Source organism: Pyxicephalus adspersus, chromosome 6, assembly GCF_032062135.1.
Source record: "Pyxicephalus adspersus chromosome 6, UCB_Pads_2.0, whole genome shotgun sequence".
NCBI classification, from domain to species: domain Eukaryota; kingdom Metazoa; phylum Chordata; class Amphibia; order Anura; family Pyxicephalidae; genus Pyxicephalus; species Pyxicephalus adspersus.
The window spans coordinates 71,504,980-71,527,675 of NC_092863.1; the positions used below are offsets into that span (position 1 = coordinate 71,504,980).

Consider the following 22,696-nt stretch of genomic DNA (forward strand, 5'->3'; position numbering starts at 1 on the left):
TTAAAGCAGCAGTTAAAGTTTTACAAATCAGTGGCTACTTATTAAAACGCACTAAATTTTTCCCTTTCACAAACTAGCCAAACTAAATGTTATGTGCACTCCCAAAACCAGCTGTATAATTTTCCCTCAGCCTTCATTTTCCTTCTTAAAAATTAGCTGAGATTTACGGTAATATTATTATTATTCAGCATGTTCAGTTGTTATTTCTTGATTAGAGAATTAAGCCTAAGATCTGTTGAAATGGTATATCAATCATGGCCTAAAACACCTCACTGAAGTGACACATTAATATAAAGTTGGGAACAAATCTTTTTCTCTTGAATGTTTTTCTTACATAACGGTTTATATGTTCAGACCTGATCTGTGACATGTACTCTACAGTTAAGTGCCATTAATCCATTTACAGCTGCTAGCTGCAAAAAGCCAAAATTACTAGTTAAAGAATTTATCAGATGTTGAGGGGAATTTACACTCTCCAGCATTGTTCAGCTTTTAAATGTTAAGCGAGAAGCATTTGCAAAGGCTTAAAGTCAGCCTTTTTATTTTTCTTAAAATAGGGGGTTAGTTTGGCAACAGCCCTTGGTTCTGAGCCGCTTGGCTACAGTCCAACGTGCTGGTTGTTTGGCCACACTTAGTTCCACATGGCTGGCTCTAGATGGCAGAAATGGCCTAGCTCTTTATTGACCTATTGCCCATGACACTCCCACCTCATTCTCAAGGTTTTCATCCCCATCAGAACCCAGAGAGACTGAATCATTGCAGCTAAAATTCAAGAATCATTCCTTTGTTAGGCCAACTAAACACTGTATTGCAGAGAAGGTGTCTGTTCATTTTAGATGGAACTCATTAAATCGCGCATTTGACTTCATAAATGTATGCTAAATTTCACATTCTGATGCATTATTTTCTACGTCTTTACATGCTGTGCAACAATGGCTTGATACCATTGGCATTACTTAATTGTATTTATAAAATTTTAAACATAAACCGAGCAAAGAAAGCTGATTGCTAGGTGCACACAAAAATAAGGTTCTTTAAAATAAAAATGTGTAAAAACATATTGCACTGATAAAATATCTTGTGTTTTAGTTCAACATGCAATAAAGTTAACTATCTTGAGATGTGTTTTACGTAATAAAAACCTTGTTACTATGTTGAGTTCATAATTATCTGTAAAAATAGGTCCTGCCGATTGGAAACCATAAACTCTGCAGTAATTATTGGTAGCCAAGGCATTACATAATCTAGGCATTTTAAGCTAATAGCTGGGACATAGCAGCTTTTTTTTCTTAATAGCAAACAGCTTTTTTTTTTTGTTCAAAATTATATCTTTTGTAAAAGTGAACCTGTTTCCAGATCACAAAAGTATTTCCACATTCTGAACAAGTAGTTAACCACTTCCCTTCCATCCCAAGGTATACAAATCCTCACTCTTTTTTCATATATGTTTTATTGCACCAGAATCTTGGTAAGCTGCCAGCTCTTTTGATATAAACAAATGCCAGATGTTTCTAAACTGTTAGAAACTGGACACTAGAGTCTCTGTTCTAACCTTTAACGATGCTTGAGAATGAATAACTTAACAATACAAGCACCTAGATAGGTCAAGGATGGCTTCTATTAAAGCCCTTATGGAGCTTGTTAAAATAGTTTGCCTCTGGTCTGCACACAAGTGAATGATAATGCGAACACAAGTCCTGTTGATTACTGAAGATGTGAATTGTAATGATATGTGTACTTTGTTTCATATAGACATTATACAGGAGCCAGCCATACTTATGTGATGTAATCCTGTTTTATTGAAGCCAGTTTATGCAGTTTCGTATGGAGTGCATTTCCTCTTCTTTTTACAAGACGAAGATGTTATGTGATGGAAGGTAGCATGCTGTTTATTGATCTCTATTGTTTCGCTATAGAATAAGTCATTGGAAAGGTGAGCATACACAGTTCACATGATGAATAGGGTGTGTGTGATGCAGATCAAACTGCAACAGCAGGCCCTACCACTTTACTGGGTTTAGTAAACAGTTGCTGGATATGCATAGTTCATGAGTAATTTTATTTCACCTACATATAGCTTTGCAACTGCAGGATTTTCTGCACACAAACATATTTTACAAGTGTGGCTCTGTACAAAGTAGATGCTGGGAATACTTTGAGGTTGAAGTACCAAAGATATGACCCATGACGATTGTGCCTTCCCAATCTAATCAAAGCAGGCAGTGGCAGAGAGGTAATCTTGGTGCTTTGCCTTATTGCAGTATAAAATAGTCCGCAAACGATACTGTCTGACAAGGCTATGTTTACTAAAGTCTTGACAGGCTTGTGTTTTTTTCTATCTGAAGTGAAATGAATGTGTGTTCTGGAGCATGAGCTCTTACAGTAATGGGCAAATATGCAGTGCTATCAGTTGCCCACTACTTCATACGGATTTACTAGACTTACTTAGTCTTACTAAGTGCAGGGGCAAAAGTTTAAATTCAATTTTGTGGGGAAGTTTTCTCACCCCTTTAGGGCATTGTCACATGAACAGTTTTTGATCACTTGACTACACAGCCAAGTATCTCCCCACCTGTCTTGTAATTCATAAAAACTTTTTTTTTCTAAAATTGGTTTCCACTGCAGATAATACAAGTACAAGTAAAATCCTACACAAAACATATTCAACTTCTGCCAGAATAGCAAGATTGCATCCTTAATCCTCTTCTATTTCTCTGTTGAAAATGTCCTTGGCAAACTAGCACACTTCAGATATGTATTCTGCCCTAATGCAGGTCTTCTATGGGCCAACAATTGCAAATTTGTCTTTCCTGACCACCATTCCTTTATCCAATAGTGATGTTATCTGTACAGATCAGTGAATACTAATACAGCTAGAATTTTTAAGGTCTGTTGGGGGTGGCTGTCATTTGAATTATTAAATGTTTCTCTAGCCCTCTATCTAACTACTGAATGTTATGGTTGTCTCAAGAAAGTTCTGTAAGGTTGAAACTGCTCCTTAAATACCAATTCACCTAATACAAATTAATCATTACCAATGTTTTCATTTCTGTTTATTCTGTGTGCTTAATTTAGTGGGTATTTAAATCAGCAATTAGCTCAGTTTTTGCTGACATTTACCTGGTAAATGAAATTGGATAAATGATGCTGCAATATATTTATTTAATAATTGGGCTTTTATTATTGTATTCACTATGTTTCTCATTTCAAAAATATTAAATCAGATAATTTTTTAATGTTTATAATTAGGCCTGGGTATGCCCCATAATGCCTTTTACAACCTTTACGTGAAAGTTGGTTCCAGCAATCCTATTACTCTACATATGGTGACTTTAGAGAGGGCTACATCGTGTCACCAGTAAGTGAATGTGATCAATGTGTGTTGAAACAATAAACTGAATCTACAGCAGGGAGTAGAACTGATAGGCAGAGCAAGTCCAGAGAGGAAAGGCTTTTATCATCCCTCTGTTACAGGCATGTACCTTGTCATTAGATAAAAGGTCAGCAAGCTGGCAGGTACGTGATCCTTTGTTTGACATTCTTATATAACATATCGTAGTCAAATAATTTCAGGCATTGTTTTTTGTCACAGAAAGATAATCTTTCCTCAAGCGTTGTGAATAAGTTTAAGTAGCTGTCTCATCTAATGGAAAAGGTCATAACATAAGAAAGTGCCACTGGTTAGTGTTGGTTGACACACTGCCCTGCTTGTCTAATTTGATTACACACCGCATTGTAGCCTCTAGCAAAGCTGATTTTAACGATAATCAGCTTCTTAACCTTTTGAGAACTAATGTAAACACTACCCACTACTGGTTAATTACGTTTCTCTGAAATATATAAAGTGCAAAGGTAAAAGTGTACAACTAACACCTGTTGTGACAGGATTACAGAAGATTTTCTCCTACCTTTTTATATTATGAATTATTTATACCTCACTCAGAGAAGCAGATTTTAGGGCACTAACCATGTATCGTACTAATCTGCAAACTCTGAAGAGTATGTGGATCAGTATAAGGATGACCAAACAAAGCCCAGTTCAAGCATCTTTAATGGTGAGGAAATGATTGTCTGATACTCTATGCTTACCACATCTGCTTGGAGTCATGGTCATTGAGGTCTACTTTTCTTGTAGTTCAATAAAATTGTTATATTTGTTATCTAACTATCTCATACTTTTTTATTTTATTCTATAGGCCAATTAACTGTTTATTTGCATTGGTATCCTATGTCCTGTATTATATTTAAAGATAAGTGCTAAAGCAGCAGTTGCCAACCAGTGGTCCACAAGAAAAGTTTGGTGGTCCGCGGCTCTGACCAGTGCATCCCCCTGCACTACTGTCCCCCCAGGATGTTTAGCAAGCAGGTCAGAGCCTGCGATGGGAGAGTGGGCAGGGTTCTGGCATCATGACCTCACTCCGGTGGAATTTTCTTCCCCTTTAAATGACACACGGCTCCCCACGCATGCGAGGTCCAGATTCCAGACCTGGCGCATGCGCACTCGTTTCTACTACACACTGCCGGATAATTTAAAATGATGAATTTAGTGGTCTGTGAGGTCTGAAAGGTTGGCAAACACTGTGCTAAAGGGTCCTTGCAGACATTTAGCATTACACCCCCGAATCTTCTGTCTTCACCTCCTCCTCAGCAAAACACAACCTCCTGTTCCTAGTCAGCAGTACTTTATACCCCCATTGATAATGTAGCACCTCCTGGTCTGCTTGCCTCCTCAGTGTTTACTGCCCACCACACACTCTTTTACATTTTATATTCTCTTTCTGCGTGTTTTCTTCTTTCCTCCTTTATTGTCATCTCGTGCATACACACTCAATCACAGCATGTAGTCAGAGAGCACTCAGTCACACTTCTGACACACTCATGTGTTGTTACCTTTGCTGGTACCCTGAGCCAGTTCAAATGGAGATCATATATAAACACATAGGAGGCATGATGGGTCTAATTGACTTATGATGTCCCTGTAAAACAACTTGTTTTGACCATAACAAAAACATTGTATATGCTGTCATAGCTGTCTCTTCCCGTCAGTGGGTATAGGGTCTTATCTTCCACACTTACCTCCTGTGTACACTGGTACCTGTCGTATCTGTACACTTCTCTCCTGCACATACTGCCTGCCTTCATTCCTCCTGCATTGCTCTCCTGCACTTCCCACTGCCATACCTGTCACACACAGCTCACCATGATAACCTCTGCATTCCTCTTGTACACACCTCCCATTTAGACACTTCTTTACTTCTTTTTAATATTTTTATTAAAGTCTGTTTGGGTAAAGCCATATTGTTGCTAGATTTTAAAAGTAAATTACAATTATTTTGGCATTTAAGACCTATATTAAAATTCCCATGTTTGTGAATAGGGCATATATTAGGACTACCAAATGACGTTATTTTACATATTAGAAATGATATGTTGGCTTACTATAAGGTAAAAAAAATGCTGCTTTAATCTCAATTTATTTCTTCTTTTCCTGGAAATTTGATTTGAGTTCAGAGTGTAGAGCTTTGGTCATCATGGATTAAAGTGCCTTTTTAATTATTAGCAGTGCTATCATCCTATTCCTTTTATTTTAGTTGTTATAATATTTTCATTGTTGATTTGGATTTACTTGTTAGGTGAATATTAGGTTTAGGAGCAAAAGTAAGTCAATATTTTTTTTTCAGCCCATTAACTGTGCAGTATGCAGGTATTTGTAATAGAGACCTTGTAGACAAAGCACACAAACCCCATTCTAGCTACATTTTAAGTATACAATAAAAATGTTCTCAACTGTGTGTGTATAGGAAGCCCACTGCACTAGTCCTCAAACACAGGTTTGACATTTTAATTGTAAATGTGGGTCCAGTCTGAAGGTTAAAAAAAATTCCACCAATTGTTGCATTTGTTTGCACACAAAGGTACAACAGTAAAAAAAAAAAAAAAAAAAATATATATATATATATATATATATATATAAATCCAAGAAAAAAAAAGTACTATGTTGTAGCTTGCATTTATTTTTGCATGATCAACATGTATTTTTCTAATATATATACACAACCTAAAGGGAAGAACTAAAACACTCACTGGGATTTACATGGAGTTTAATGGATGAGAGTAGCAGAAGAATAGCCAAACTCCCAGTATCAACATTTTCTGAGGGGGGGGGGGGACTCTGCAATCTGCAGGTAAAATAAATTCTATGAAGGCCAATAGACTATATTTCCGAGTATACCACATTTCTGTCTACCTGATTGGATTTGAAGTGAAGTCCTATAGATTATTTTAATTTAGCTCCTTAGTAAATCGGCCTACACATATGTCAGTAATCTCCTATCTTTGGCTTTCAGGTAGCTACACAACTTTGATAAAAGCAAGCACCAAAACATATCCAAGCAATGCTTGCTATTTGTAAGTTGAGATTTGTTGACTTTGTGATACTCATTAAGTTTTCTGTATGATTGTTTCTCAATAGAAAAGGAAACATTTTTTTAAACATATATACATAAGGAAGAAGAATGCTAGGAATTCTTGCAGTGCAAAATTAGAGTGTAACTGTAAAACTCATCATGTTCTGTAATAGACTGTCTGTCCCTGTGATGACTGTGTATAGAGCTGTAAATGAAGTTTGAACATAATTCCACACAGGAAAAGGACTGTATTATGCGATTTTTCAATAGTATCATATTTGAATAGTTTTTCATGTTGAATTTGTAATGTACAAGTTCCTGCAAATTTTGTATGTAGCTTTTGTATATTAAAGACTGGTCATTGTAGCTGTTTTTCTATGAAATGATTTTTGATGGCAGGTTTTCGTAATGTACTTCCTGCAAATCACTTTATGTGAAATGAAGTTCAAATGTCAATGAAGAGTGAAACGGCACTGGTCTTGTCATTTTACCCGTATTGTGTAGCAGTGAATAATCATACAATGCTGACCTTATTTAAGAAAATGAAACAATGCAGTTTGTTATCACAAAATAAAATGGTTAATTTCCTTTCATCTGTAATCTATAATTTTAATCAAAACTGTGTATGAGTAATTGAAATTCTGTTATGGCTGCTTGATAACATTAAATTCAATGAACACATCAGTGGCCTACTAGATCAATATTTTTAATATGTGTGCAATGCAGTGCTGCAGATTTTTTGGCTAATAGATCGCACCCATATTGATTTCCATGGGAAATGTTAGACTAGTAGTGAAATAATTAAAAAAGAGAAAAAAAGGCTGGGTTATTGGTGTGGAATCTTAAAGAAGATAGAAGTATAAAAAATTGGTTATTGACTAAATTGCTGGGGGTGAATGAACTTTGGGCACATGCAATAAACAGATTCATACTGAGTAGCACCACAACCTTCTCAACCTAAAACAGTCAATAAGCTATTAAAACAATGCAAATTGTGGTAAAAATACCATGCTGTGCATATATAAAAAAAAGGAAGAAATGAAACATCCCATTGAGGCTTGGAGTTACCAAGACCTATTCACCTGTGCTTCAGAGCTACACATGGAGGCCCTTTATAAATTCAGCAAAATAATTATTTTCCCTTTTGTGTACTTTACTACAGTTTTCTGCCAAATGCCTCCCGGGGTGTAGGATCAAGGTAAAGTGCAAAAAAATTATAAAGTGGATGAATTGGCTAAGCAGTTGACAAAACATGTCCTGTGTCTAGAGTCCAGAATGTATATCTGCCTGAAATGTATTGTTATTGTTGTGGTATGACAACACTGCCACTGCTGCACTGAAGTCCCAAGCAGGGTTGTCAGGTCTGCCCGAGTTCTCCTGTGCTGGACAATGATATCCCTTTCCTCTTCCTCAAAATTTGTTGTTTACATTCTTGATACTGTTCCTCACAAGCTTCCTTTCTTTCCTCTGCTAAATGTTACTGTCATGGAGTCAGCCATGCCAGCGCTGTCACAGTATATCATACATACATAGATTTATTTCCCAGGACAACAGTTCTGTTGGCCTAACTCCCAAGATCCTGCCAATGTACTTTGTATCGGCACTTCTGGGAGATGAACTTCATGGAAATGTGCTTCGGTCAATTACATTGAATGCCATATTTTATAAGATATAGCAGATTCTGTTTGTGCCTTTAGAAACAAGAGAAAATGAACAGTTAATGTTGGGACATGCTATAAAAGGGGGCAAGAAGGTGTGGAGGTAAATTTGGGTGATACATAGAGACTTGACTTTGGATTGCAGAACAGTTCTTGTGCTTTTTCTGTTCTGCTATTTCTAGTTTTTTTATGACTGCAGAGAATTGTCCAGATTTTGAAGCAGTTGGAAGTCAGACTGCAGTGCACAAAGGATACAATAAATGTTTGACTTACCTCTAACTTTAGAAACAGATCTAGAAAACATGAACATTTTCTAGCAGAACTACTTTGAGGGAAACAATTACATATAATTATGAAAAAAAATAATTAACACTGCGTCTTCATACTTTACATAATTTTCTGGTTCTATCCTCTTCTACTCACAACTTTCTCTGTTAACCTGGTCATGTTCCTCTCATTGGGCCTGATTTATCAAAGCTCTCCAAGACTGTAGAAGATACATTTTCATCGGTAAAGCTGGGTGATCCAGAAAAACCTTGAATGGATTTCCTAAATGTAATTTGCTATTTGATAGGAAATGTTTTCAGTCCTGGACCAAATCAATACCAGGTTTTTTGTGTCACCCAGCTAAACTGATGAAAGTGTATCTTCTCTATCCTTAGCGAGCTTAAATAAATCAGGCACTTTTAAAGAAGAACCTGGATGATCCAGCAGACCTGGAATTTATCTGGTCCAGGGTTGGAAACATTTGCCAAATAACAGTAAGAAATCTATTTCAAGTTAGCTGGATCATACAGGTTCACCTATGATAGTCCATCTTCTCCAGTCTTTGAGAGCTTTGATAAATCAAGACCAATGTATTAACAAAATTTCATTTTTTTTTTCTTTCCATTAAATGTTTTATACAGCCTATCAAACCCTAACTCAGGACTGGCCAATTCTGACCCTTGTGGGCCTGGATCTGCACACATTTTCTTAACCTTAACAGGCAGAAGTAAATTTAGTACATTTTGGTTTCCAGACAGTTGCTGTTTATATGAAAATTCCTGCCTGTTTGTGGCCTTCAAGAACTGGAGTTGGACTTGGATTTGCCTCCTATCATTTCCCAGTTACATCTTCTTACTATTGTACTTAAATCTGGACACTTTGACCTCCCTTACATGTTGTATTTATTATTCTACTATTTCTATAATTGTATTAGGGCAGTGCCTTTTTACCCATGCCATGTGTTTTTAAATTCATTGACATTTACTATTTGAAAAATTATTTTATTTTAGTAATTATTAGAAGTTTTTAATATTAAAATACATTAATTTTTTAGTTCTGTTATTACATTTAGAACTGCGTGTAAAAACAGCATAATTTTATGATTTTTTAGTGACTTCCGTACTCCTGGAGATACCCGTTAGGCATTAGTGTCAGTAGTTCTTTTACAGGGCAGAATTAGTAATTTTTTATAAGGATAAAATCGAGTAGAGAGCGGTCCCTAACTGTTTTATTGAAGAGTGCACAATTTTTTGCCAATCAACAAATACATAGACTGTAAAGGTATACTTTTGTTGAACAATAAATTCTATCTTTTTGTTATCCAATATTTGCCATGGACCCCCAGTTGGTCCACTTGATCGTTTTTGTGACATTACCAGAGCCATTGTCATTGTGCTTTGAAGTTACTGTATGCTTCATTTTGTTCTGGAAGCCTAAATGTGAAACTTCAACAACTCTTACATTTTATGTTATAGAAATGGTATACAAAGAGCCTTAATTTTTTTTACCTTCTTTAAACTCAACATGATGTCTAAAAGAAAGAACTGCCTAGAATTCAGTAGTGACTAGGATACCAAGTATCAGACCATTTACATTCTGTCCACTGAATCCATACCTCCTAATTGTCACTCCTTCTGCTATGTATTTACCTGAAGTCATCACTGGAGCAGAGGCTTTCAGCATCTTTTAACTATAGAAACTCATTTATCCACACACATTTTACAAGAGTTTCTTAGGTTAGTCACAATTATAGTGAACGATAGGTATTGTGTATGTGTGCTTTGGGGAAGGGAGCAGCACAGGAATATGTGCTTGACCATGTCAGTGACAAAGCCTGGGGTTTTCTTAATTCACTCCATGTTCATTTAGATCTGTGAAGTATGTGTGCTGTGTAAAAAAAAAAAATGTGTTCTTGTTTTGTTTTTAGTATACAATGCTTTTTTGTAGTTCATGAATATTTGAAGCCTGTGGTACAGATAACATACCAACAAAAAAAAAAATGTGTTCTTGTTTTGTTTTTAGTATACAATGCTTTTTTGTAGTTCATGAATATTTGAAGCCTGTGGTACAGATAACATACCAACTAAAGTTTTCTTTAGGTATACTGGTGCTGCAGTGTTCAGTGTGAAGTTATTTCTGCTTGCCAGTCTTAGATAATAACAAAACAGCACACATAAAATCCAAGCTGCTTTTAATCTTTTTTTTTTTCTTTCTTGGTAGAAATTCTTTCTTTAACCCTACAAAATGATAATGGAGGCTGTGCTTGACTCCACACCAATTTGTCTGAGTCTCCCCAAGTCTGTTTATAAACTAATCCCATTGCTCAGTGAGTATGTATAAGTACTAATTGGAGCTGCCAGTAGTGACTCTGCAGGAAACTAATTCTACCTTCTAATTACCCTTATGGTGGAAAAACTCCTAATAGGTTAGATAAAGCTCACTTTGTCTGATGTTTCTGCATGTCGGCTTGTCTGATTTATCAGTTTGAAAACGGCATGGACTCATTAAACCTCTTCTATGGACAAAATCTATTTGTCATTGTCTCCATCTGAGTGCTGTTCATGAAGCCATCTTCCCTATGCTGGCTCGGGCTGGGGGTAGTGTCACATGACTACATCCACCATTGAAGTCTTTGCATAATGCAAGCTGTTGAATTGTTTCTTTACTGCAAGCGCTTTCTTCAGTTCCCATAGCAAATGTATCCAAACTGCCATGCTGCTTTTCAAATTAGAGAAAATGATTTCCCTATGGATTGGGCATCTGCCACTATCATACGTGTATGTGTAATATATACATATATATATATATATATATATATATATATATATATATATATATAGTGTTTGTATGTATATATATATATATATATATATATATATATGAGAATGTAAAGTACAAGAGGGAGGGGATAAGGCTTCTTTGTTACAATTATTTTTATCTGATTGTGGCCAGTTCTCTCTGTAGTCATTTGTTTTGTTCTTAAGGATAAGTAATGTGGGCCCTTAATAATTGTTTTGTTTGTTTTATAATACTTTTTTGTTTTTGTTTTTTTAAACTCATTCCTGTCTAAAAGGATTCTGTCATTCATTGGAGTTTTATTATTGCTTATATATTATTGGTTATTTATTATTGGTATTTTTGTGAGTATTCTCTTTATATAAAGTTTATCTTGTAAATTTTTATCTGTGTTAATCCAAACAAGTCATACTGTATATTGCCCATTTTCATCTCACTGTTCAGCCTTTTTTTCTGTTGTCAGAAATTCCACTGCATGGTTGTGATTGAAATGCCTATGTACTGTATGAGACAAGAGTAGGGCAGAACAGAGAGGCCTCCCTGCTAAATAGCCTAGAATTATGATCATTTATGACTCTGGAAACAATGCATAGCAAGATCTTCTATTTATCATCTATGTTATACCTACCTATTCTTGGAAAACATCCTGGAGTTTGTGTTGTGCCCTGAATGTTTTAAACCACATTGAGAAGGAATAGGGTAAAAGTATAAAAGCATTCCGCAACATGCTGGCAATTGGTTGTGTTTAGTTCTTGGTGATGCACTTGTTAATAGTGTTTTTTTGCCGGTAATATATACACATTTGTTGTTTTATTATGTTAGGAAACTTTAAAATAGGAAGTGACTACACATGGACTACCAAATATTGAAATATTTTATATATTGCAGTGCCTTAGCTTGCTAAATTGCACAGAAAAGATAAGATTTTCTTATTTTCCTATGAAGGAAATAGGACTTTTTTGGTGCACATAAATATCACCACAATATACTTTTTATAAAAACTTTTTCTGTATTTTATTCTTGTTACAAAACACACTGTAAAAAAAACATACAGACACCTCAAAAAACATTTTTCTCTTTTTAGAGTATAGTATCTTTTACATACAGTTTATCTTTTGATGCCATTAAACTGTCCTTGATGCATTTCCCCACAAGGGCTTCCTCAGAAGGACATGTGTTAGTAGTAATTAAAGTTTCTTTACCTCCTTCAATAAAACAAAAGAGAAATATATATAATGCTATGATTACAGCCTTACATGGCATAAGGTTGTATAACTTGGATGGTGATAGGATAGGTGGATGGATAGGTGACTATTTTATTATATATTGCACAGAAGATATACATCCTTGTATAGTGTGTTGGAATTAATATTTTTTTTTTCTTTAATACTGGAAAAAAAATTTAGTTGGCGCTACCAGTGGTAGGGTTGGTATTCACCAATATGTATATTTTCCTAATGTAAGTTTTCGCCATCCAGTTTAATAAATCATCCTTTTTGGGTGAGAGCTAGAACAACTTTTAAAGAAAAAGTTAAGATTGTCATATTATCTCTATGCATTTAATAATTATTTTAAAGTATTAAAAGTGCTAAATATAACCTCAGCTTATAAATGTTATCATATTTCATTTTAACAAGTTTACTGCTTTTTCTGCTTTTGAAAAGTGGCAACATGTCAACATACCTTCTGGTCAGGTAGTGCCTGCATGATTGACCAGTCTATAGCTAACATAAGGACACCCAAATACATGAGTAGTCACAGTTGCACATATGATCCAACTGGCTACAGTATGATAAACCAGTTCTTTCATGAACAAGAAGCCAGAGATAATCACTGCCCGCAGACTCTACTGGTGAAAACTATATTAAAATTAATTCAGAGAACAGCCAGACTGGTTCAAGCTAACACATATAGGCTATGATAATTCAAGCAGCCATCCATTATTCCATTATTCCTAAATTTCTTTGTGTGTGTACACTTGGCCTTATTAGCAATATTATACTATGACTATGGTAGGGACCTTAAGATTGTGAGCTCCTCTTTGTGTGTGCAGTGACATGACTATTAACTATGTAAAGCGTTTCATAACATGTTGGTGCCATATAAATGAAAATATAACTAATGTACTAGCAACTTCCATCTCTATAGTCCTACATATACTCTCATTTTTTGCATTAGTTTTGTAGAATCTAAATATTAACTCACTCAAATGGTAACACCCAGTACTCTCAGGAATTCACACAGATCTCAGCATATACACTTTGTCCTCTTCCCTACAATGCACATTTGTGTGAGGATATCTGTAACTGGAGGTGTGGCTGTTACTCAGCTCTGCCAGAACAGACTAATGCATTATGAGGAATGCAAAAAGCATTTCTAAGTAAAACTCAGTCAGAAGAAATAAAATGGAGAGCAGGACTAAGAAAACCTGTTACTGGGTTTTAGGAGAAAAGCAGAAAATAAACATGTGTGTTGTGCATTTGTGTAACAATAACATATAACCAAAGGATTAAATATTAGAATTAGGGGAAGGAAGGTTGTTGTTCAATTTGCTCTTGATATTGGTGGAGTCGCTAAAAATGGCCAGTTGTCTATTTTAGTACTGTGTTATAGTATTGAATCGGAATGTGTTTTCATGACCCCTGTTCTCACTTCACTGGCGGTTCACTGACCCAACAATGTTTCTCTAGTCTCAGTTGTATTAATAGTAATTAAATTCATAGTGTTGCACATTACTGTCCGTATTTCCTGTTTAATCAGTACAGAGAATCTTACAAGTACAGCTGAAAAGGGCAAACAAAATTAAGGCTTTATATACCAAAACAAGTTTGATTTGCTAATCTCCCAGCATTCCAAAGTACACAAATTTGTTCCACCAAGTTTTCCGATGGCTTGCAGATGGGCAATGATTAATCAGAGAGCTAACTGTGAAGTAGTTTGCAATTAAACTGGAAAGCTCTGAAGCATGCTAATTGAATCAGAAAATTAGAGACACTGAGTAGTAATTGGCTATTTCTCATGCAGCAGGTGCCAGGCCACTCATCTGTGGAACAAGGTATTTAAGGCACATTAGCAGTAGTAAAAATACTTCTTGATATGGAACAGTTAGATTTTCTGCTCATTTTCACTACTGATGTCAAAACATACAGCTGTGGATTTCTCAAGGCTTTGCAAGTCATGTTCATCAGAATTAAGCAAGGTGAATTTGGTGAGCCTGCAGAAAAAGGCCACAGGATCAAGCCAATATAAACTATGTACATGATTCCAAAACCATAAAAGTGCACCTGCCACTAAGCATATAAATGATATTTTGCAAAGGAGGGTAAAAAACAGACCATGTCTATGTTTCTCAGTAAAGTTTGTGTTTTCTGTGTGTATATATTTTGAAAATATGTGTTTAAACCTAGCATCCACCAATAATGTTTACCTTCGCTCTTCTTCCTTAGCAGCTTTTGGGAAGTTAGTAAATAACAACCCAATATCTAGGCAGATAAAAGATGCTAAGAAGTGTCTGGATTTTAGTTGCATGCAACATATGAAAAATAAATTATCGTGGGTAGCTAGAAATTGATCTCCTAGGAAGTCTAAGTGTAATTACTCATCTAATTAACAATTTCTGATTGTGAGAACAGTATGAAACTTAGTTTTGATATCACAGGCTCTTTTTTTACACTGTGTTGCTTTGTTAACAAATAGAAGGATAGAAGCAGCTTTATTTCAATGAAAACATCCAGAAATGGAGACATTTAAGAGTTCTATATGGGGGCCAAATGTACAGGCATGCTCAGAATATTTCAGCTGTGATCTATCAACTTTGCAGCAGTCAGTGAGCCTGATTTATTAAAGCTAGAGAAGATACACTTTCATCAGTGTGCCTCAGTAATCCATTGAAAAAAATTGCTAACAAATAACAAATTACTTTCAGGATTTCCGGATCACCCAGGTTCCCTGACGAAAGTGTATCCTCGCCTGCCTTGGAGAGCTTTAATAAATCAGGCCCAGTGTCTTTAAGTTTTTGTTTGCTTCAAATTGTTTTGCATTCCAATACAAATCTATAGCAGGGCAAAACTCCCTTAAACTGGTCAAATGCAGGTCCGAAAGATGTCAACTGACCCAGTCCGTTAATTCTAAATGACTTCAGAATTATCTTCATCTGATGTCAAGCTGATACCTTTGATAAAAGATCAAATTTGGACATTTAAAGTTAAATACAAATATTTATATATTTTTACACAGAGAAAAGAGATAACTTAAACCAGGTTTTATTTCTACTATTAACAAATACATTGTATTTTTTTTACTTTTTATCTTTTAGACATGTTATTTTGTTCAAACCTTTTCATCATCATTTTGCTAAAAGGAAGGAAAATCCTAAATGAAGTTAAAGTAATTTGTAACAAAAGCGAAAAAAAATTTACAGAAGTACAGATGCTAATGATAGTGTTGTGTGGATAATGGAGAAGAAAAGTGGATTTAAAGTGACTGACATAAATTATAGATTGTAAACAGTGTATGTGGGGTATTTTATAAGTGAGCTTCATTTAAATTAAGACAGGGATTTTGCTTCTCAGTAGATTATGTGCCTTCATTAAGTTTTAAATCGCCTTTATAATATTTTATTAAATTCTCTTGACAACTCATCCATGGGGAATTGAAAAACTGAAGTCTGCAGTAGCACTAGGTGCCATTATGCTGTCCAACTGTTGCATTATGATATGTCAGCTTTGTTTGCTAGCAAAATCACCGCAGGATTTTGTGTGTTGAAGAGAACATCGGAAAAAATGTTATATAAAATTGTCAGGCTCCATGTTTATCCTGGAGAAAAAAAGTAGCCCTGGCAATGGTCCCCATTGGAGGTAATACTAGTACATTGTTCCAGACAGACAGGTCTGTGCTTTTGGCAATAAGCAGTATGATTATTAATCTATACTAAGACCTGCCAGTCTAAAGATGGCATACCTGTCTTTATGTCAGTCATTGCAGTTTAGCTTGTTAGGTATTACAGTTGTGTAACAGTCTGTGTAATCTGAACTTGTTGGCTCTTACTCAGTGGCATACAGAAATCAATAGTCCTAGACAGAGTGCCAAAGCTGCTTTTAATAAACTTTTGAGTACACACAGTTTGAAAGCTCTGTTTGGGTTTATGTATATAATGAAGGATTTTACAATGGCCTTGCGCCAATAAAGCTGCACTAATTAGAGACTCTCACCACTTTGAAACACTATTTCATAGACTATAAAGGGGATATTTCCCAGCATAAATTATTATTTTTATTATATAGGATTTATAAAGCGCCAACATATTACGCAGCACTGTACATTAAATAGGGGTTGCAAATGACAGACAAATACAGACAGTGACACAGGAGGAGAAGACCCTGCCCCGAAAAGTTTACAATCCAGGAGGCATTGATGAATATCACATTAGTGAAGAATCCATCAAAGCTGTGAATATTCAGATCACCAAATTTACGACCAATTCTACAAAGTACAGGTGTAAGGCTGGTAATTGGAACATCAAAAGAAGCCTGGAGTCCATGAGGTTGCTCAAGTTCTGTTTGCCTATTTGTCCTCTAAGCCAGTGATTTTCAACTACTGTTCCGTGGCACACTAGTGGGGGAGAGATCTTCAGGTGTACCGTGGGAAATTATCCAATTACCATTGTCGAGTGCCTGTGCTGTAGTGACTGGCAGAGTAATGTAATACTCTTCCATGTCAGTGGGTGGCAGTAGGTAGCTCAAGCACCTTGTTTATTTTTAGAGGCGAGAATTAGCTACAAAGTGTAATTTTGTAACACTTTTGATTTGTGGTGTGCCGCAGGATTTTTTTTAATGTAAAAAATGTGCCGTGGCTCAAAAATGGTTGAAAAACACTGCTCTAAGCCATATTTTTTTTGGTTCCATATTTACATCCTAGGTAAATGTCAGCTAGGAATAATAAATTTAAAACTAAAATCATACTCTGTTAACATAAAAATCTAACAAGCAACAGCAGGGTCTACCATTTCAACCATTCCAGTGTCATGTTCATTGTACCTCAGCTGCAGATCTGGAAAGTGAGACTGACCTCCTCTACATTTACAGTTTTCCGGAGAGTGTAGATGGAGAGCCCTGAAATTAGAGTGGTAGAGGTGCTTGTACTAGGGAGAGAATTCAGTGGATAGCAATGGAGTCGTCAAGAAAGCAGGAGTCGGACACCAGAGAGGCATTGAAGTCGGCAGGTGGCAGATCAGTAATGTAGTAAACAGACTGAGGTCAGACAACAAGTCAGAAATAGGATCATTGCTAGGACAGGCCAAACTTTGGTAATCATAGGTAATACAGGTGCCATGTCAGACAGGCAAGAGTTGGTACCAGAGAATCAGCAGTGTAAGTGTTTTTTGAGGTCATCAAGCTAGGATTAAAGATGAGTAATCCAACCGTAATACCAGGCACAGTTCAGGTAGATGATCAGATACCAGTGGATGCTGGAGGCTCTCAGACTTATGTCAGTACTAATTGGTGCATAAGTCTAGATGCTCGTACAATGCAAAAAAATGAGACGCATGTAACTAGATACCACATGCCAAACCAGATTGGGTATTGCCACAACCTGGTACACACATGCATAAAAGCCACTGAAGCTGTGAACTGAGTGAGTAAGTTGTTCTGGCAACTAGTTGCCTGTCTGTTATGTCTACACACTGGCTTCAGTATTTCCACATTCTTTGATTTGAAGCAAGTATACAGATTGGCAAAATCCTTATATGCATTAATGTTGTGGGCCAGAATGTCAGCCAGGTAACAATGTCTAATGGCTAGGTTTCTTTAAAGTATATTTTTGTCACTTTAGATCAAACCTAAAATGGAAGCCAATTATATAAATATTTTTAAATAGCTCCTAGCACATCATAGCAGACATTCAATTGCACCGGTGACAATCTAGCCGATATACTATATTGATGCATAGAGTTAGCTGTCAGCAAGTCTCTTCCTTTCAGAGATTTCACACATGCGCGCATAAAAGATTGCACGATATCTAAAGCCTACACAGGGACTAAGGCTATAAGTACAGTGCATTGTGATTTTTTTTTTTAAAGCTGTAATGAATATAGTTGCCATTAGTTCTATAATACAGCCAGATAAAAAGCATATTTTGAAAAAGAGGTAAGCAATACTTGCCTTAGTATTCTCTCTGCACAAGTTAATTATTCAGTAGTAACATGCATGGATTGAGGAAATCGTCACATTCATCAGCATGCAAGCAGGTTTGTTACTCTTCTGTTTAGGTGCATGCTAAAGACATTCAAGGTAATGTACTGTATATACAATGAGAGAATAACTGTAGGTTTTTACTTGTATATCATATAATTTGATATGTACCAGGGTTTAAAAGCATTTTATTTTGTAAAGGGGTATTTTACATAGTAAAGTCTGGAGAGCTACAGTGTTATAGAATTTGTAGACAGAAAGACAGGTGGAGTATGGGTACAATTGTAGCGTATCTTCCAGAGGAAATGTATCACATTTATAAGCTCCAAAGGAAAAATATGAAACTATATTTAATAAAGTTTTAAAAGCAGTTTTATTTGTAATAATTTATATGTAGTCCCCTAAAATGATTCCTTTTAAAGGTAGTGATTCATTTCTGAATAACAGTAAGTCTTGGCGCTGAAATAAATGCTTTGTGCTGTCAGACCTCAGGTCACATGATAAAAGGAAAACCTGCCAGGTTGCATTTCCCCCTCACCTTCTACTGCTAGAAGGGCATAGAGCAAAGAGGCTACCAGTGCTCCATGTAAGAGTGACTGACAGTCAGCTGGTGTTATCAGAAGTTGTAGTGTTCAAGAGGAACAAATGATCTCTTAAATGTGGTCAGATTACAAGAGGAATTCTAAGAAAAAGAAAGTCTTTCTCTATTCCCTTGGTTTGTTACTAGAAATGTTATTACTCTTGTGGAAGTATCATGAGTACATGGAACTATTTTCAATTTTGGTTTTAAAAGGAGCAGTATGATAATGAAGAAGAAATGGATTGTGACAAGAAATACAATATGATAACCTCACCTGCCTGATCAGATTTTTTTTTAGTTTATTTACCTGTCCCTGTTCTGTCTTGGGCACTGCCATCTTTTTCTTCTTCTTTTTCAGGTTATGATCTTTGGTCATCCTGATTGGCTGTACCGGGATGAGTAACACACATGGGAGTTCCTTCAGACCCGGCAGCCCCAGGGGATGCCACAATACCAGATCCCTTCTGCTATAATGAACATTTATTTTTGCAGAAATATAGTTCCACCTAAAATGATTATCAACTCCTAAAAGTATCCATTAACATTTGATTGATGTTCGGATATGGGGATACCAATACTATAAAACAATCGAATTGGCAATTTTTTTTTAACAGTGAATGTGTGAACATATCTACATAGCATTGAACTGTACATCTTCATGTATTCGGTAGGTGATGTGCAGACACCATCAGTGTGGTCTTTATCAGTGTTTGACCATTAAAATTCAGCCTGGCTAAATCACTGTTCCCCTGATATCACTTCTGATTTGCACCTATAATCATAAAGATGACCCAGGCATGATATAACCTGGATTAACTGGACATGGTCATCTTTTAAGCAACAACAGTCAGTATTATTGTTTTAAAAAACAACACTATTTCTGCGATCACCTCGTGCCATGATATGTCTTATCTTATTTGTGTCCTAGAGTAGTGTAATTTGAGTTTTTAACAAAAAAGTTAGGACAAGTTTCAAAATGTATGTTTAAAATCTGAAACTGATATGCCACCCCGTTTTCTGTGAGAAATCTCAACTGTTTCTTATAATTTACTTCTTTAAAGTCCTTTGTTTGACCAGGAGTCCAAAACATTTACATGATCAATATCTGCAGCTTCAGGGAAAGATTTTTTTTTTTTAGCTTCTGCTGACAAGTGCGAATATATTGATTCGGCTATTTACTATTTTTATTCTGTTTCTTGCTAGTCGATAAGCAAGATCAAGAGCATACCACTTTTTTTTTTGTATTGCTGCTTGTAGTTTGTTCTCAAGATACATTTTTGATTAATCACAAATGCACCCAGGGTCACAGAGAGCAAATGCGTTTGTGGAGTGTCAGCTAGGGCTGTCAGATAAATATCTTAAGCTCGGCCAGGGTTCACGCCACAGCTTCAGGCTTCGCCAAACGATTCCCCTTGTTCAGAAAGATAACAGCCACGCTACAGGCAACAGAGAGGTTTTGCTCAGTAAAAGGCCTGACCTTGCCACTTGTCTTTAGGTAGGTGAAACGGGTTATTAAGCAACAAATTGTTATTTACGATTTATATATTTAAAGTTATGATCAAACAATATTCTCCACAAAAGATTAGTTAAAAGCTTTAAACAAATATGCTTTCATGACAATTACATATTTAAGATAGTTAAATGTGAATAATGTTTATTATGGTTTACATTTTGCTAAATAATATGTGTTTACTCTCTCCAAAATCCACATGCCTTACCACATGCCTTTTCAGTAAGTTCCATGGATGACACCATAGCACAGAAGGGTCTACCAACTTTTTGTTGAAACTGACCAATTTAGGAAGTCAAAATGCAATATGTAGTAGGAACTGTATATTATACATTTATATCAAAGGAAATTGGCATCAAAATATGGTTTTATATATACCAAAATATTAAATAGTTAAAATGTAAATAGCTTATTATGAATAATTAAAAACTGCATATAATTTAAATTTTTGCAAAACTTTAGTACTAGTCAAATGACCCTTGTTTTCCCATACACCTAACTTTCTTGGCAGCTTTAGCATTTGTCTGTGCTCTTCTTCCATCTCCATACACCCAATATATTTTTGTTTTAATTTTGTTTTCTTCTTATATTCTAAAGCTTCTGAAATCCTATTCCGCCATATGATCCCATGCAGCCATTTGTTAGCTAGCACCATTTAGTGATCAAAAGTTCCTTCCTACATTACTGCTTAGCAGAGCAGCTTTATTAGCACTCCACATGATGACTTTGGAATACTTCAAGACCCGGTAAGCAGTCCTGTAATGCCAAGTAATTAGCAATAATATCCGTTAATGGACAATGTCCATGTCACTACAAAGATATATCAAACAGCGGACCTCCCCACACTTCTAGTTTTTTGTTTTTAAATTTGATTAGTTCGGTACATGGGTTATGAGAGAGTTTTCTTTCCAGGTAAAATGCAACTTTTAGTTTTTATCCAGACTATGTCTCAATTACAAAAAGACATCTTTTTTGTAGTTTTGTTATATTCTCTGTTGGAATTTGCCAGGTTAAAGTTTACTTTAAGCTTTGTTCATCAGCACTGCAGTGCTAATGCCACACTATTAAAATGCTGGGAAGACAGGTCTTCATCATCAAATAGATATTAATGATCTTCTCCCCTGAAAACATAAAGGTATTCATGTTCTCTCATTGCACAAAAACACAGAAAGAAATGTGCTTAACAAACCAATTACCATTCTGTAAGTAGAGCAGTACAAGGTACAATTTAGCTGCCTGTTGACTGAAGCTTAAACTTGTACTGGAACTAATGATAGGAAACCACTATGTGTTTGTAGGCATAAAATGAGTGGTTTTACTGCCTTATGAAGTAACTTAGCCAGTAATCTACTTCATGCTGTCTGTATTACCAACAACTGTTGATTTTTTTTCCTTAGCTCACATATCTATCTCCACATTATGGTAGCTTTTCGTAATAAAAGCAGATTCCCCAAACAAAATCTTTCATACCTAACTCTATCCTCACATTACAAGCCAATTCAGAGGATGAGAGAATTCTACAATACAGCATTATAGACAAGGAAATTACTACTAAACCCAAGAAAAACAACGCTGCTTTACAAACACATACTTATTTGTTCTTCATTAATTTGTGTTTGCTTTACTGTTTTCAAGTAGAGAGTGTCAGACTAGTGCAGAGATTGTGCTATTGATTTTGAAACACAAGCAATGCTGAGGAAAATGCTGCGTACGTTGCATGAATATATAGCAGTGATAGGATCGGAAAGGTCATAGGGGATGTTATAGAGTTCTGAGATAGTAGTGTTTCTGAATCTAGTATTTAACAATTTAGGTTTTGGAATCAAAGAATGAAAAGTATGACAGGTAAAGTCTAAAAAGAACCCAGCCATAAAAAATGAATTGTTTTTTTAAATGTTTTTTTTTTTTATTTAAAAATGAATAAATATTTTTTTTTTAATTTCCAATTTTTTTCTAATATGAAAAGCTTAACTCCAGACCTTCCATCAGCACCTTCAGTCTAGCACAGTTGTACAGCTTCTCTCCATTACTGGAATTGCTTATCCCAATTTCAACGCAAACCGCATGTTAGGTAAACAAGGCCGTGCGGGGAGGACATAAGCTTCACTGGTTCCCACTAGCGGTGTGGGAAAACAGTGGTGTCCCGAGGGATAGGAGTAACCTTGAAAACCCTTACTTTGTGGTAATCTGCGTCCCATGCTGCCCTGCTTGCCATGATCAAGCAAAATCTCCCAATAAGGTGAATACCCAGCCTACAGTTTCTGGACTTAGAGCCACAAGCAAGGACT

At 35.8% G+C, this 22,696-nt stretch overlaps 1 protein-coding gene across 2 annotated transcripts in view; it reads left to right on the forward strand.

Moving 5' to 3' along the window:
- Positions 1-22,696, forward strand: part of ARB2A (ARB2 cotranscriptional regulator A) — a 249,225-nt gene that overhangs the window by 189,209 nt on the left and 37,320 nt on the right. The window contains exon 11 of one of the 2 annotated variants that reach the window (XM_072416157.1): positions 19,257-19,673. The exons of the other annotated variant lie outside the window; for it this stretch is intronic. Coding sequence (XP_072272258.1) covers positions 19,257-19,279 — 23 coding nt within the window. The 3' untranslated portion in view covers positions 19,280-19,673. Of the gene's footprint in view, positions 1-19,256; positions 19,674-22,696 lie in introns of those variants that run through there. 2 annotated transcript variants of the gene reach the window in all.